The 16,737-nt window shown below is 38.6% G+C and overlaps 1 protein-coding gene across 8 annotated transcripts in view; it reads left to right on the forward strand.

The window, feature by feature from the left end:
- The window catches only part of RFTN2 (raftlin family member 2), a 37,721-nt gene extending 21,631 nt beyond the window's left edge, over positions 1-16,090 (forward strand). For 6 of the 8 annotated variants that reach the window (XM_069781811.1, XM_069781812.1, XM_069781816.1 and 3 more), the window contains 2 exons: positions 5,672-5,750; positions 11,018-16,090. In XM_069781811.1, the coding sequence (XP_069637912.1) occupies positions 5,672-5,750; positions 11,018-11,287 (349 nt within the window). In that variant the 3' untranslated portion in view covers positions 11,288-16,090. The remainder of the gene's footprint in view (positions 1-5,671; positions 5,751-11,017) is intronic. The other 2 variants (XM_069781813.1, XM_069781814.1) reach the window with 2 other exon arrangements.
- The last annotated feature ends 647 nt before the right edge of the window (positions 16,091-16,737 follow it).

The following is a 16,737-nucleotide window of genomic DNA, read 5'->3' on the forward strand; positions in this document are numbered from 1 at the left end:
TTAAATGCAAAGACAGAAGAAATTGTGGTAAAACAGTATGGCACGTTCTTCTTTTTTTGGTTTTTTTTTTTAAGGGTCTCTGTATGTTTTGTTTTCTTCTGAAATTTGTGAAATTCTGAACTTGTAAAGCTCTTGCTCTGGAGAGAAGCAGTTCTCAGAATATGAAACAAAATGGTTATCCTTTAATTCATTTCTTCAAACAAAGTTTTGTAGTCTAAGCGTATATTACCTTTGAACATGGTGACTTGTAAGGGTACATGAACTGCTGAGCCTGGTTTTCATAAACAGCTGAAATTTTTGGCCATATCTTAGAGTTTGAGAGTAAGCCTTCAGGATCTGCATCTAATTCTTGAAGGGTGTGAGTGGACAATGGGAGAGAGATATTTTAGTAGTCATGGTGTGCTTTGGGTCACAGGATGAGAGCGAGGTTTTAACCTCATACCTCTTCTATCCCACAAGCAGTGTAACTGTACCCATCCCTGTAGGGTTTGGACAGCAGGGTCAAGATTGTCCTGACCAGCTGCTGGTCAACCACTCAGTGACTATCCGTCTGCGCTTGCAGCAGGCGAAATGATGCTATTTTGTACCTCGTAGATTGCAGAGCAAAGGCAGTGCCATTTAAAAGAAGGCAAATGCTATACAAAAAAATAGGAAAAAGTGCTCTAGGAAGTGCTAACAGATTCATTAGGCTGGACCTGTTCCTTGAATAATTAGTAAGAAGGTAATATACCAGCCAGATGTTTAAGTTGCACTAGATGTCTGAAGCAGCATTGCCTGCCAGATGTGAAACAACCAGCCCATTAATAGCTGTGATCATGCAAAAGGGGGCTGTATCCTGGCCAAATCTGAAGTTGGATTCATTTTGTATGAATTTTGTACACTAGAATAATTTAGACTAATAAAAAGCATTTGTTTTCTGGCCTAAATGGTTAGGTAGGTGTCTGCATGAATTGTCTAATACCTGTTGTCCTAGTGTGGCTTGTGAGATATTTTTGGAAGAAATATGATAAATCATGTTTTGTGTGCCTGTAGTATCTCTCTCTCATATACAACTATTCAATTTTCTTTAAAAAATAAAAAAAAAGCCTGTGAACAAGAATTCCTAATTAGGAATTAAGAATTCTTAAGAGTCAAAAAAAGAATGTGTTTCTGTCCTGATAGGCTAAGTAGCGATTGATAAACACTATTTTTAGGCATTGATGTTGGTATTTAAAGAGGGGAAGAAATTCCTGGATGGTTACTACGTGTCTGATATGAAAGATGCCATTACTGTGGTGGTGGATTATCCTAGGAATGCAAGTTAAATATCTCAATAAAGAAGGACACTTTATGCTGCTGAACAGCTGGTCTTTTCCCAGACTTGGAACTCTGACCTCAAAACCCAGCCTGAATATTAACGGCCTTCAGAAACACTGAAAAAATGAGCAACTTTGGGGGATGATCTGGCTAATTAATGTATTCATATTTATTTTTTAAAAGAATTTGTACAAAGTATTTAAAGAAAATTCTATCTAAGAATAAAATGTTAGCAGGGCAGCCTGCTCCCTATTTTCATTCACCGTAATATTTTACTCTCTTCTCTGTCTTCCTCTTCTTCTAATTTATCGCAAAACTTTCCCTCATCTGAGGTCTTCTGTGATCTTTTCCTAGCCATTATGCCCACTGCTTGTCTGCAGACGAAGAGTGTGACCAATGGGCTAACAGGTTGTGTGGCGTGACAGGATTGTCATGCACTTATGTGTTCCTTTTTTTGGTTTTTACATGATTAGGATTTGAAACAGCTTAAAAAACACCAGGCTGTCATGTCTGTTCCTATGTGGTTTTTTGTTGTTCTTTGAAGTTTTTCTTTTTTACAGGTGTTCCTCTCCATAAAATAAAATGTCCTGTTGCGTGGAGTGTCATGCCACATGATAGCTGAATGTCATGGATCACTGGCAGGCAGGGGCACAGTGCTCTGTAGGCCTATTTAGTCCTTTAGCTCCTGCTTCAATGGCTAAATCACGTTGGATGGGGGAAACGTTTCCTTGAGAAATGTTATCTTTGCTGTTATGAATAGAGCAACAGTATATGTCATATTCTTGAATATGCAGAGTTGCTATTTTGTGCAATTTTGTTTGAAAAATAAGCGCTGTGGGTTTTGGGGTGGTTTTTTTGGTCAGCACGCTATAAACCCACAGAAGTTCCCCTCTTCTGTCAGTAATTCTCTTTTCCAGGGATATGAGAAAACAAGAGCGTGAAAAATAAAAGCGCATATGATGCAATGTTTGTTGTATCCATCCATATCTTGGGTATTTAAATTTTGTCAGCAGTGAATAAAGATTGGTTTTGGCCAAAAAAGAATACAAGACAGATCCATAATATTAGTGACCTAAAGAGCCTCCTGCGTTATATACAACTCCTACTTGCTAGGTAAATGTCTTCAAGACAAGAATTTTACAGTAATTATGGCAAGTTCAGAAGCTATATAGCAAGGATAAAATTAATAGTCCATTTAGGAGCTAAATTTGGTGAGTGGGAAAAAAATATGTTAGAAGATACTTAGCTGGTAAGTTGGTGCAACTGCAGTTACTAATATGATATTATCATGAGTTTGTAGAATTTCATACATGTGTGTGGTCTAAAATTAGAATTATTTCTAAGGCTTTTTAAATTTTTCATTAAACAGATCCTCTAAGCCAGGAGACTTACTATCCCAGCCTGGTGTCTATCTCATAACTGAAAGTCTAGCTGCTCTGCGATTCCAAAGGAGTGCAAAGCTTTATTTTGGGAAATGCAAGAAAACCTGAATCAGTTAAAAGAATTTATTATCTTGCTCCTTCTGTTCGTTTCACAGAAAATTTTGTCTAACCTTAAAAGTGCTTTGTATATAAAATGCTCATGCATTAAAAAAAAAAAAATCTGTAAAAATCAGAGCTGTTGGCAGTACTACTTAGCTTCTAGCTTAATTATTGTTTTGGAGGACTTATTATATACATGTAAGAGGACAAATTTATTGCCCATACAGCATAAGCAGGCAAGCAAATTGCTGGGGTTTTAACAAAAGAGTCTCTGTTGCCCTTCATCCCTCTTAAAAGAGACAGGAAAAAGGCTTCAGCAGCCTTACTCTGCAGTGACCTTTATTTCCCCTCACTGATTACTGTAGTCCCTGAAAATGGGCAAGGCAGACTGTCTACAAGGGCTGGAAAGCAGGCAGGCAAATCCAGTGCAAAAAAACTGACTTTGCAGTTATTAATTTATCATGACAAACTACTTCATCTAAGTTTTCAAAATGCCCTGACTTAGGAGGCAAAGAGGAAAGGGGGAATGTGAGGGAAGCTATGGAGTGGCTTGCTCTAAGCGCTTTTTCTCATTTAAATTCTGTGGAAATCCCACTGTCATTGAGTTCTTTGTGAATTAAGCTCATAGCCACTTTGTCGTGTGCAGCATTTTAATAAGGTCAGACTTAGAAAATTGTTAATTTACTTATTGTCTACTCACCATCATGTCCTTTCTCTGTTCTAGTAGAATTTGTACAAGCTGTAGCTTAATGTTTGGGTTTTCTTTTCTCTGAAGGAATGCAGACACTGTTACAAAATAAGCTGTACGGTCTTCCCCATGCTGGGGACTGTGCTCAGCCTTCTCGCTTAGAGGAGAGATTTCCCAGTTGACATTATCAAAACAGACATACCTGAAGCAGGGAGAGGTATCTAGCCAAGTGGAATAAGGTTGCAGGATTGCTGATTTCCTTGTCATGACATAAAATTGTAACACATTTTCTTTTAATGAATGCAAATAGCGAGATAGGGACTCTCAGAGCAGGAAACCTTGTTAACTTAAGGAAACTAATGAGTTCGTTCTCCTGCTTCCTTGTTTCCCCCACAAGCCGGAGTTTAAGATAGTTCTCTATTCTCCTCCAAGGAAGACATGCAAAGATATGCTATGACCTGAGTTCATCTGGACTGAAAGGAAGATTGTGAGGGGCCAAACACCATCACGAAACCATCATCACTGACTATTGATCAGATGTAGTGTAGTATGCTGGGAATCGTGCAGTTTTGTGTACTTTCTCAGAGCTCACTTCCAGAAGCTCTACTGGGGCAGGCTGTTCACAAGCTCTTCCTGATCTCATAGGAAAGTTTTAATCCCTGGTTTTTCTTGGAGCAAGTCCCTAATGTTAAATATAAATTAATTCTATCAGTCCTAGCCCTGGCATGAAACATGAATCAGTTCATCTCAACTTTATGTGTGTGGTTGTTAAGATTGTGACATACCTATGCTGAAGCACAAGTGTACATTATTGTAGTAGTTCTTTCTGTAATGTTATGCATAATAATACTGTTTTGCGATTTATAGAATCATAGATACTCAAATGAACTCACTACATGTCTCTTTTTTGTTTATATCTTGCCACTTTTCTTTAGCGCGTTCTTAAATATGTAGTCACTCTTCTGCCAAAGTATTTCAGTGTCTTTCCTTTATATGCATAAAGACCTCATTGAATACTGCCCAGTAGTAGGAGTTGAGGGAAGAAGAAATGTTTATCAAAATGTAGTATCTGATATTTAGAAGAGCACAGGAATTTCTTAAACCCTCCCATCCTAGAGCTCTGGTCTTGAAGTTCTTGCACTCTTTCAGTGCCACCGAGTGGGGCTTTGTAGTACATATGCAATCAGTGTGCTGACCTGTATTTCTGATGGAAAGGTGATGAAAATAAATACATAAAAACTTCAAGAGTCACCAGTATCACCAGTACTAAAAGAGTGTAACACTTCTGAAACATCGTATCAGTAACACCTGACTTGGTCTTGAGGAACAACTTCGCCTTTTCACATTTATTTTTCTAAAAGTATTTCCTTTTAAAAAATAGTTCACAGTGCTTCTTTAAATTATATCTACCACAACAGTATCAACATTTCTAAAAGTTCCAGGACTAAAAACTGAAGTTCCTCCTTCAATTTTTTTTCTCTTTTATTTCTCTTACTACTATATTCTCTTGTCCTTCCTGTGTGTGTGCCTCCCATGTACAAAATGGCCAGTGTCATTTATCTTATTATGGATGCAGAGCTTATAAAAACTGAGCTGAGTCCTTTTATCCATGGGTGGTGAGACAGCAAGCTTATCCCACTGTGTCAGTTAGATGTCATGTTACAACCGGAGAACGCCTTTTAGTTAGCAGTAAAGAATGTTACTTCCCAAGTTTTTTACCACAAATTAACGAGATGTTTGTTGAAGCTGTGGATCTATTGAGATTGGGCCTACTTGTTGTGCCATTAATAGGTAGTAGTATGTTGCTGTATGTTTGAGAGTGAAGATTAGGTGAAAGAAAGACTCTTTGAGGTTTACTTCAGTCATAAAGGTGCAGACTTTGATTAAAAGTACAAGCTCTGGTACTTAAACTTTCAAGAGCCGACATGTTAAATAACTCTAATCATAGTAATACAAATTTTTTTTTCTATACAAATTTTCGTGTACAACACCTTAACCCAGCTCAATGCTTCTATGTTTTGGGTTTTTTTTAAATGTGATTACAGAACTGTTCAGGAATTAATAAACCAGTTAATGCTTGGTAGTCTGTCATCTTCTCACTCATGGACTTACGTACACACAACTTACAGTGGACTCTGAAAGGTATGAACGTCTTACAGTAACTTATTGCCTTTAAAATATTGAAACAATTTTCTTTAACTTTTAGTGAAGGAAATCTGGCCACAAAGCAAGTCATTTTTCTTCAGAGACCTGTTATGTGGAATTCTGCTGTCCAGACACCAGAGGTGAGTAACATGTTTATGGTATTAATATAAACAAATTAGTACTTCACATAATGGTTAGGTGCAGAAACAAACTAGACTTCAAAATTAAGGGGAAAAAAGTGGCAGAGGGTGTCACTTGAAACAGGTTCAAGTTTGTGGAGGGCTTTTGCAGCTGAACTCATTTTTTTTTCTTAGCTGTACACCTCTTAAGCCATAGAGAAAAGCATAAGCATGCTAAAAACCTGTTTCGTGCTGAGAAATTACTGTGTCTCAGGTGGATCAGGTTGGCTACGTTACAAGTATTTCTTTAGAAGTCTTCGGGAAGTCTTAAATGTTCCGATTCAAATCCTAGATGTGTTGCACATGAAAAAGAAAACATTTTCTTTTTACCTCCAAAACGTCTACTTTGACAATTGTAGAAGAATGCAAGTGTCAAGCTGTGCAAGGGATACTGTAATCTGGAGGTTAAGAGGGTGAAAGGGTGTTAGCTGTTGCTGCGTGAATATGTGTGACAGAAACAGAGGGTTTAAAATTCTTGTAGCTGGACCTCAACAACTCCTTGTCCCTTTTCAGTGAGGCTCCCATAATAGTGGTTGTATACAAGTGCTTTGAGGATTAAGTAACTGGCAGTTGTTACCGCATTCTTCTTGGAGTCAAGGTCACAACAGTTATTGCACCTGTATAGCTCTATAGTAAATCCTGCTGTGGCCAGAGAAGGATGAACTACTGGTAGGCTCTTCTTTGCCAAGTCTGTCAACATCCTGTGGTAGATTTTAATTTTTGTTGTTTCTGTTTTTTAATGGCCATGCAACCTTTCTCTAATCAACATGGCTTTCCTGTGATAGTCTTAAGCAGCTGTGAAAACTATGGATGTTCTCACTCATGTCCAACACCAGAGTAGTAACTTTACAAACTTTGTCATTCATGGTATTATATACTATTATAAGGCAATAATACTTCTTCTTTCTCCATCTGTATAAATGGTTCCATGAGTCTCTAAATTTCTTGCATTCATGTTTGATCTTTCTCCGTCCTTTTTACCTTCTATCCAGTCTGTTACCATCACCTGTATTTTCCTCTGTTTAGTGTTTCTAAAATACACTCTCCCTTTTTTTTGTTCTTCTCCAGGCTTTTGCTTATCTCCACCCTAACTTCCTTCTCACTGTGTCCCCTGATAATTACTACTTCCATGCCTGGAAGAACTGCATTCAACATGCACAATGAAAGTCCTGTTTTATTTTTTGTCTCTACTGCCATCTCAATTCCCAGCTAGTTCTTGTACACTATCTATAATTTATTTCCTAGTTTACAAAATTTGAGCTTCCACTTTTTTCTCTTCAGTGTTCTGTGTAGTCTCCCTTGCCAGTGTCTTAACCTCCTCTTCCATTCATACCCTCTTCTAAATTCTGCCAGTTCCTCATACAATTTTTTCCTTTAATTTCCCCCTGTGTACCAAGCATCTTCAGCTTTTAGCTTTCAGAGCTTCTGACCCCTGCTCTCCTGCCTGACTTCGTAGTCTTTACATTCTTTCCTAATACATTTCTGAAAGTATGTTTTGGAACTTAATTTTGGTATCAGTATCGTAAATATATAAAACCTCATTATGTCAGTCATTATCAAAGAAAGTCATACTTTTCCTGATGCTTCCCTACCTATACTCTGTATAATAAGGGCATGGACTCCTGATACGAATACTCTTTCCTTGGTAAGGCACGTTATTTCTAACTATAAGCGTCTCTTAAAAGGCAGCATAACTACATGGGACAAGTTAGAATGGTTAAGACTGGATTCTACCAAGAGATGTAATACAAACCAGTTCTGTAAAAACATTCAGTCTGAGGAACTGATGAATCTTTGAGACGTGGTTTAAATTAAAAATAGGAAGCATTATGCTCACAGTTTAAATTCTTTCACCCAGTTGTGAGGTGATCAGCAGCTTTTGTTTATACAAATAACATGGTGTGTTTTGTAGTTAGTGTTTCACTTTGTTGTAGTGGGAAACCTTTTGACTTAAGCATTAACATACTGGAAGTAAACAAGAAATAGCTGATTTGTAGCCATTTACATCAGGATTACTGTGTTTAAAATCTGAGCAAACTTAATATCTAAATGTGCTCTTTAAGTAGCAGTGAATGTTTTACTTCTTCACCAGGAAATTTCAGTATGCTGAGGTCATTTTAGCATGGGATAAATAGTTCAGGCTGAAGCTGAAACATTTAGCAGTGTAACATTTTCCTTCTGTTTTTCCAATTAGGTTGTTTTTCCCCTAAATTTTAATCTTTTTATTTCATTGCTTTTTTACCAAAATGAATTGGCAAACAATATGCTACCTTCATTACAATTTAAACTCATAGATTTGTTAGTAATTCCTAACTGGTATAGAATGTCATGCTAGCTTTGCATTGAGTAGCTAGATTTCAGGTGCAAAACAAGCTACTGAAATTTGAAAGCATTAACTTTTGCTCTAGAAACTTAAATATGTTTATTTAAAATGTGCCCTGGACATTGATGACACGGCTGTACAACTTCAGCAAACCCTTGCAAACATTTTAGTAAAAACATTTCATTCCTGTGATTCTATATTGTTGGGCATGACATTTCCATTTTCATTTGTACTGTGTATTTTTTCCTTGATATTCGAATTACATGAAAGTTGTTAAAAAAATTTTCACGTCCACAACTTAAGATGTTTTTCCAACACAGAAGTACTTAAGATAGCTAAAATGTTTTAAGTTCAAGAAGAAAAAAAATTGCATCACCATTTATGTTTATTTAAGCATATCCTTAGCATGTTTGCAATTCAGATACCTCAATAAGAATGCTACCTATGAGAGAGTCAAAATACAAAAGCCGCAAGGCTCTTTCATTACTGAAATAAGAAAGCAGTCTCATGCAGGCCTTCTCAAACAGTTCACTGTCAAGCCCCCCAAGCCCTGATCACATCACTTTCCAGCTCTCCACAGTGCAGCAGGGTCTGGCCATGGCAGGAGCTTTGCCCCACAGGCAGGTCCAGCTGCTGGACCTCTGTGACTTGCATTCTGGAGAATGGCAACATGGGTACAGGTTGCTTTGTGTACTCAGGATTTTTTTTTTTTTTTAAATTGTTGGGTCAAAGTTAGCATTGCCATTTCTACAGGAAGTTTTGCTTCAGTAAGAATTGACAGGAAAACCCCTTTTACCTGGTCTTTTATTCCCACAGGATCTCTTTTCTGAGGAGGGTATATTTTATGTCCTCACAGCTCATCTCTCTGCCTTCTTGTATATTCGTGGGATAGCGCTTTATGACCTGGCTTGTGATTTATGTAATGGTTCAAAGGCCTGTTGGATTAGAAGGGCTATACTGTTTCAGTGGGCTCTTTGTTTATCACATACCATTTGCTCTTCTGAGAAAATAGTACAGAGGAGGAGATCCAAGATTGAACCACACACTGCTTGAAGGTTTTCTGGTTTTTTCTTTTCTCTTTTTTTCCTTTATTTCCCTTAAGCAGACTTCTCCATCCTCTTACCATGGCATCCAGGCAAAGCTTATTTCCTTCTGTTTCTCCTGAGGCAACACTATTTCCCCTTAGTCTAATTTCCCAATGTCTTCTGTAACAGCTTCCCTAAATACATTTCCTTTAGCCACAAGGGCCATTGTTTTTACTGTTTCAGAAGGGTTTGAGAAAAAACTTAGCAATGTATAGAAGGGGGGCACAGAACTTGTGAGAGCATGGCAAAAACAGTTGTGGGGTGTTTTTTGTTTTTAAAGTGTTTGCGTTTGTGCAAATCCCCCTGCAAGAGTGCTTGCATCTTTTACCCACCGAAACACAGCTCTGTGCTGAGGCTGGATTCCTTCTTAGCTAGTTGTCCTCCTTCTGTGGACAGGGCTGTGTCCCCTGGCAAAGCATCTCCCGGTTTAGCAGTGCTTCTGCTGACAGCAAGACTCCAGGCAGACAGCCAGGGCACTTCTGCCTTCCCAACTATGCTCCTCTGCTGTGACTCAAGGCCCTGACATTGCCTCTGGAGGTGCTGCATCATCACAGATCTTGAGTACCTTGGGTAGCTCCTGATGGCAAAATGAAATAAAGCTTCTATTTATTTGTAATGCCTCAGAGGACCCTTAGCATAGTCTGATAGGTCTATTGTTTGCATAAATCACAATCTGCTGATTTTTCTTTTTGATATTGGCAGCCATCACTTCTGACAAGAAGCATGTCAGGAGATCCCAGTACTAATGTCAGACTGTATTTATACCGAGTTCTTCATGTGCAAGGTCTCTTTAGACCCCCTCACAAATTGCTGTACAGGACAGCCACTGACTTCTATCTGTGTAGATGCACCATGTGGATTGAATGCAATTCTCAAGAAACTTGCCATTATCTGAGGAGGCCTCTGAAGGTCTTTAATGGCAGAACTGGAAAGACGGGAAAGCATAGCAGTTTTGCCATGAGATGGATCAGTGGGAAACCTTCAGTCCTATGAAGTGGTCTGATCACACTCTTAAAGAGCTCAATGTTGATGCGGTTTAATTCACATCTTTATCAAATGTTGCACTCTTGTTGAAGCTTCTAGACAGAACTGTGTTTGGGGAAATTATCAACATCTACTGACTTTCAGAACAGCTTGCAGATGAGGGCACTAGCCAGACATTGTACGTGGTGGCATGGAGATATGTGAACAAAGGAGAATGAATGTCTGGCTGCAGGAGTAGCTGGAGATGGTGGAGCTGTCAGCTGCATGCCCACCACTGCCTGGCCCTGCCACCCCTCTGGGCAGGAGGGACCTCTGCACCTGAGAGGAAGCCGATGGCAGGAGCTGTGCCACCCTCGAGCATTCATCCCTGCAGAGCACAAGAAAAGGCAGCACACACATGTGCCATATGGCAGAAAGCATCAGAGTCAGGGTACGTTAGACATGTACGTTAGGCACAGAATGTGCTTCCTTCAAACAGCTGATTTTTAGCATGGGTTAAGATCTGTAAATCATTCCGGATCTGCCAAGTACTACATAAGAATCAAGCATTGTTGGAGTACCTTTTCTTAGCATTCATTTGTGCTTTCTTGAATCTCGAGTATGTCCTGAATCTTCTTTGTCTGTCTTAAAATTTATTTATAGAGAACAAAACTGTATCTGTCAGAAGTTTTTTTTTCCAGGGGAGTTCACAGTTTAAACCAGAGTGTGAAATGCTGCCTTAGGTTAAAATGCAGCCAGCATTAAAGTCATGTATGACTTATTGCAAAGTGTTTGACTTTTTTTTTCTTCCCCCCCCCCTAAATAAGCTAACATTTAAACATCCTCTTGTATTTCAGAGGAAATCCTTAAGACAAGTTATTGGGGAGGAAAAAGGCAAAGTCTCTAGCAGAAGTGTTGGATTAGACACAGCTACTTCTCGCCCTGTAGAAATTGGACAACCACCTGATGAGTTTCACCTATCTCCATCTAAACAATGTTGGATCAAGGAGGGATCTTCCCAGTATGGAGGCTTTCCGGGATTCAGTAGCAGTGATGGAGTATTAAGGGAACTGGATGATGGACAATTTGACCAGGAAGATGGAGTCACTCAGGTCACATGTATGTGATAAAGTAAGTAACTGCATCAGATGGACATGTACATAATTCACACAAATGTTAAAACAAACAAACAAACAAACATACTACTTTAAATGCATTGGTATAATCCTATGACTTTTCCCAGACTCATTTTATATTTTTGGCTGTTTCTTTGTTGTGTTAATCCTACTGTAGTAATAATACACTGCACAATAATTTGGTTTTCTGTCTCTAATAGAGCAACTACATGACTCTGCTAACTTGTTAATGCTTTTGACAAGCAAGGAAGCAAATGCTGCAGAACAGTGACAGTTTGAATTGTGTAAGAGAGAAAGGAATGAGGATGTTTAGTATTTTCCACAAGCTGGAGGAGTGTGTTTTGTCTTTAAAGGGCATTGTAAATATTGGTGGGGAAAACAAACTGGCTGGCTGTTGTTAAGTTTTAATGTAATTTTCACTTTAATTGCCTTGCATAAATTCAAAAGCCTAGAGAAATGTTAAGTCTTACACTAGAGTGTTAATAATGTAAGCTACGTTCAGACTTGGTATGTGCAGAAAACCTCTGGAGGCTGTAGGCAGACACTTGTTCCTGTAATATAATTTCACCTATGCAGGTTTTTTACCAGGGTTCCTTGTACATCTAAGCCAAAAGCTATCTGAGCATATAGCTTGTATAATGATGTATTCATAATTTACTCATGAGTGGAAATGAAGAACCACTCACCCCCCTGAAAGATAACTTGCAGTCTACGAAAAAGTAGTTTGAGAAACTCACTAAGAAGCATTGACAGCAAGGTGCACAATGATGGTGATAATACATAGGAGGAAGAAGTAGGCTAAACTTAATAGGCAATATTAGATCATAGACTATACAAATATGCTGATGTATATATAAAAAATTTCTCAGCTAAATGTATCTCACACTGGGTAAAAAGTATTCAACTGCGTCAAATACCAGAAAGGATGTTCAGAGTACAGGATGAAGTTGCTGTGCTTCCATCCTCACTGTGGGGAGATGCTGCTTGCATTAAGGGAGGTTAACACTGGCAGGGTTCTGTGGGGAGAGGCATCAACAGGAATTATTTTTATGCTGCTGTCTTGAAATTACATTTTACAGAGGAGAAGCTGAATACAAATCCATCTCCAGAAGGTAAATGCGACTGTAACTAAAAATTGCGTTTTTCAGTTAGTTTTAGAAGCAAAAACTATAAATATTTGTCATACTTAAGCTAATGGAAAATAATATGGTCAAAATGAGAAATCGGAACAGAACTGAGCAAATGTATTCACAACACTTAATGTTTACAGTACAGCACGCACATCACCCAGGGATTTTGATACGTGTCTGTGCGTGTTGTACTGCAAACACTGAGAGAAATGTTGTGAATACATTTAACTACACCACCCCACTCCCCCGGGGTGGTATCCCACCAGCTGCCATGGGAGTCTCCCTGTCCACAGTGGTAGATGCTGGCGCTAAACTCAGTGGGCAAATTAATGCAGTGACAGGAACACCAATAATTGACTCCAAACGAACACTCCAGGAGATGACCAAGATGGTGCAAGTCAGAATGCGATCTGGGTGGCAGGGAGCTGTGCAGAAAGAACATTGGCAGAAGCTGCTTATTTCAATAAGCAAAAAGTAACTCCTGAAAGAAAAAAGGTTACACCTGCTATGATAAGCAAAAGTAGTACAAAGCCTTAGTGCTGTTTCAATTTATTTTTACAAGGTGGGGGGCAAGGGAAACCCTTTCTACTTGCATGATTGTCACAGTGGGAGCTGCTTCCCAATTTCATTATGAAATTGTTGTAGGCAGGCTTGTTTTTTATTTTTCACTCTGGAAGAGCAGCTCTAACAACTGTTTGTAGCAGGTTTGTGGCTTTTTTGAAAAAAAATTCCACAGTCCTGGAGCCAGAGACATTCCTTCAACTTCTTTTTTCCTGTTGCACATTGTTGAAAAAGGCAGCTTCTATTTTCTCACTTTAATTTCTTAGGAAAAATGCTGGCAGCCTGGCAAAATAGTTTGAATGGTGACTGTTTTAAGAGCCAAATACGTGCCAGTAGGGCAGGAGGAGGACTGCACGCACCACGGGGAGCGATGGGAGCGCAGGAGTACCTGTGATAGTAGGCACGGTAAGAAATCCATTCTTGCCAAGGCTTCTCTCCCTGCTTTCCCACCAGCACCTCAAGGTCACAGATGTGGGGCACAAACCTCGTGTTCATTCTCTGTCTGGGGGCACCACGTGGAGGAGGATCACCCCACTAATAGGGAGAGGGCTGGGCTGGGGTGGTGTTCCCCACAGAGCCTGACCCAACCGCTGCTTTCTCATGCAGCCCACTACTCTGTGAGCAGCAGTCATCGTCACGCAGTTAGCAGGGATCTCCTCCATAGTACACAGATGTGAAAAAATTATGAAAATACATGTTACATCTGTCTCTGGCAGAAAGCCAAGTAACTCTAGCATATTAAAAATGGGGTAACAGCTGGTCTTGTGCAACTTGGAATATGCTGCTCTACTTTTAAAAGTATTTTTCATGAGTTATCTAAAACTCTCATGTGTGTGCTTAATTTTTTAACTACTGGTGGTTCTCCATACAAGTCAAATCTGTAAAACCAGCAAAAATTGGTAAAAAAACCTAGCAATTCTGAATATTCCAAGTTAAAGTATTTAAAGTATATCAAAGAAATTACCTTTTATAAAGTAGTAGCCCTGCTTAAGATGGTTAATAGTAGTGAACCCTAAAGCAAAACTGAACTACAACTACTTAAGTTACAATATATAAAGTAATAAATTGCACGCAGTTAATCTTTCTAGAATACATTAATTGGATAAAGAGAATTGTTTAACCTTTAACTGAGATCTTGTGATATCAGCTGTTGAGAATGCAGAAAATTCAAATAAATTAGTGTCTTTTTAAAAGAACTTTTCCCCTTACAATTAATGGGATGTACACAAGGGAGATTCTGTTTTGGAACAAGGGTAGAAATAGAGTATGCTCTGGATGTCCACAGGTACACTTTAGAATATCCCCACTTTTAGCAAGAAAGGTTTTTCTTCTTAAAATGAAATAAAGCTATATTGCTTTTAAGTAGCCCAGTTTTAACTGCGCTTTGGTCCTTGCTCTTGAATCTCACAGGTGTTGACTGTGCTGCAAACCTCTGAATTTCTTTCTAGTCTTTTTAATTCTGTGTAAATATGCTAAATTGTTTCCTCTGAAGCCACTCAGCAATTCCTATATAGTTAAGGACAGCTGGGTTTTTTTAATGCCATTTGCCTCACAGTATGTGAAGTTGTCCCTGCTGTAGGAACATTAAACTAGATTGTTTCCCTAGGTCTCTATTGTCTTTCACCTCACAGGGCTACATGTAGGCTCTGTACTAGAAAAAAATAAACAAAATACAGTTCTTCACCTGGAAAAAAAAGTCAACCTGACAGGAGCCAAGATAGGGATCTGTAAAGTGAGTGCCATGGAGAGGGTATTCCTCAGCATTCTTTTTTTTGATACAAGAATTCAAGGGAATCATAGAAGTGGTAAGTAGCAGCTTTGAAACAAATCGTGGTATCTACCCAGCTAACTGGAGAACTCCTTGCTGCAGCATGCTGTGTATAAAACTAGATGGATTTAAAAAGTGACTGAAAAATTCCTGAAAGGAAAAACATCACCCTATTCTCTCTGAGAGTCACTGAACCAGAAACTGTTGGGAGATTCTGAAAGCTGGTCTGACTGACTGCATGCTTATCCTGTTCTTTAGGTCATTGTAAGCACCAGTGCTTCAGCCCTGGTGGGCATGTAGCTGTGAGAGTGTTCTCGTGCTGCAAGGCTTTCTTTCAGAAATCAGGGAAGAGTAACTTGCTTGCTCACCCTGTGTGAGGACTGTGCAAGAATCATCTGACTTCACACACTAATTGAAGAACACAGAATAAACCACCTGTCTTCCTAGGGCATGGATGCTGAAACAAGTAATTGAAAATGCTTCTAAAACAAACTACAGAAAATCTTCTATTCTGTTCTTTGTAGTTAAAAATTCTGAAAGCCAACTATATCTTATTTGGAAAAGTGAGAAGGGGAGGGTGTGTTTTGGGTGTAGGGGATTCCAATTTAGGCTACTTGTTTTATCACCTGGGCTTACACAAACCAAAGCATTAAGGTATGCCTTTATTAGGGTTGTGATGAGCACTGTCTGTTAATTAAACTAAGTTTGTAAATCAGAAGAGCTGTCAGAAAGAGTAACTCTGGCAAGATTTTTTTTTTATATGCTCCTATTATATCTATATACACACACACACAAACTCTGTTCAGTTTTCATTTTACCAGAATGTATTTTACATACTCATCTTTTTATTGGAAGAATTGCAAATCAAACTTAAAAGCATGAATGCATTTTCTGGCAAAAAAAGTAAGTACACTTATTTATTCAATAACAGGGCTTCAGTTAGGAGCCTGTGTGTCTGAAATGTAATAGAAAAGTCCCTTACCTGTATGTGACAGCAGAAATGCCCTGCAACTATTAGAAAGAAGAGATAGAAGGCAACCGATGCTGTTCATGAACCTCTGCAAAAGACTGTTTATACTTTTGTTTGGAGAGGAAATACTTTTCTAGAGTTTACAAGCAGGAAGACACTATCCACTGTAAAAAAAAAAAAAAAAAAATGTTGTGCCCAGCTCATAATTGTCAGAAAAATTTATTTACATACCTGGTCAACTGCAATAAACTGCTGCTTAACTTCTCTGTTTCTGGTCTGTAAAATATTTTTTTTTTTGTAAAGCTAAGATCTTTTCTATAGTTCTGATAGGAAGCTTTTCACCATTAAAAGCACTTATCAAATCAGCTACCAGTTTCTTTATTACATTTGTCGCACCTTGACTTTACGCGGGTTAGATCAATGTTACCTTTCCTCAAGCTAGAATTACTTTTTTGCAGTCTTGTCTGTACATCTGTACAGCTCACAAGGCAAAGCTTGTTAGACTTACTGGCATCTATTAAAAGCTGATCCGGTTTTCCTTGTTCTTAGTATATTAACCTTTTGAAGGTAAAAAGTGTTAGGTTGTTGTCTTGTCAATTCCCTGTGGCTTAATTCAGAGAACAGTGTTAGTTAGGATTTAGATTTTTCTAAGCCAAATTCCTGCATCAGAATTTAGACAACTGGTATGAATTAAAGAAGTGAACATTCCTGACTTCAGGTAGGCATAACTTGAAAGAGACAAAGTGGTTTAGAGGAACTGGTCTGGTGACATGCTCTGATCTGTTCAAGCAGAAAAACCTTGACAACATCTGAGAGAATTAGAATCTTGAAAGTAGCAAAAACATTGCGGCTGATCTTGTTGCAAGATATGCTAAGCCAAACATCAGGAAAAACCTCAGTGCCTAAGGAAAAAGTCATTTGAAAGTTATCCTTTGCTTACAATACACCCTTGCATCTGTGGCATGCTGTCATAATGTGCTTCTTTTGGTATCTGGAAGGTCCTCTTCTAGAT

The sequence above is a fragment of the Haliaeetus albicilla genome, chromosome 4 (assembly GCF_947461875.1).
Source record: "Haliaeetus albicilla chromosome 4, bHalAlb1.1, whole genome shotgun sequence".
In the NCBI taxonomy this organism is placed as follows: Eukaryota; Metazoa; Chordata; class Aves; order Accipitriformes; family Accipitridae; genus Haliaeetus; species Haliaeetus albicilla.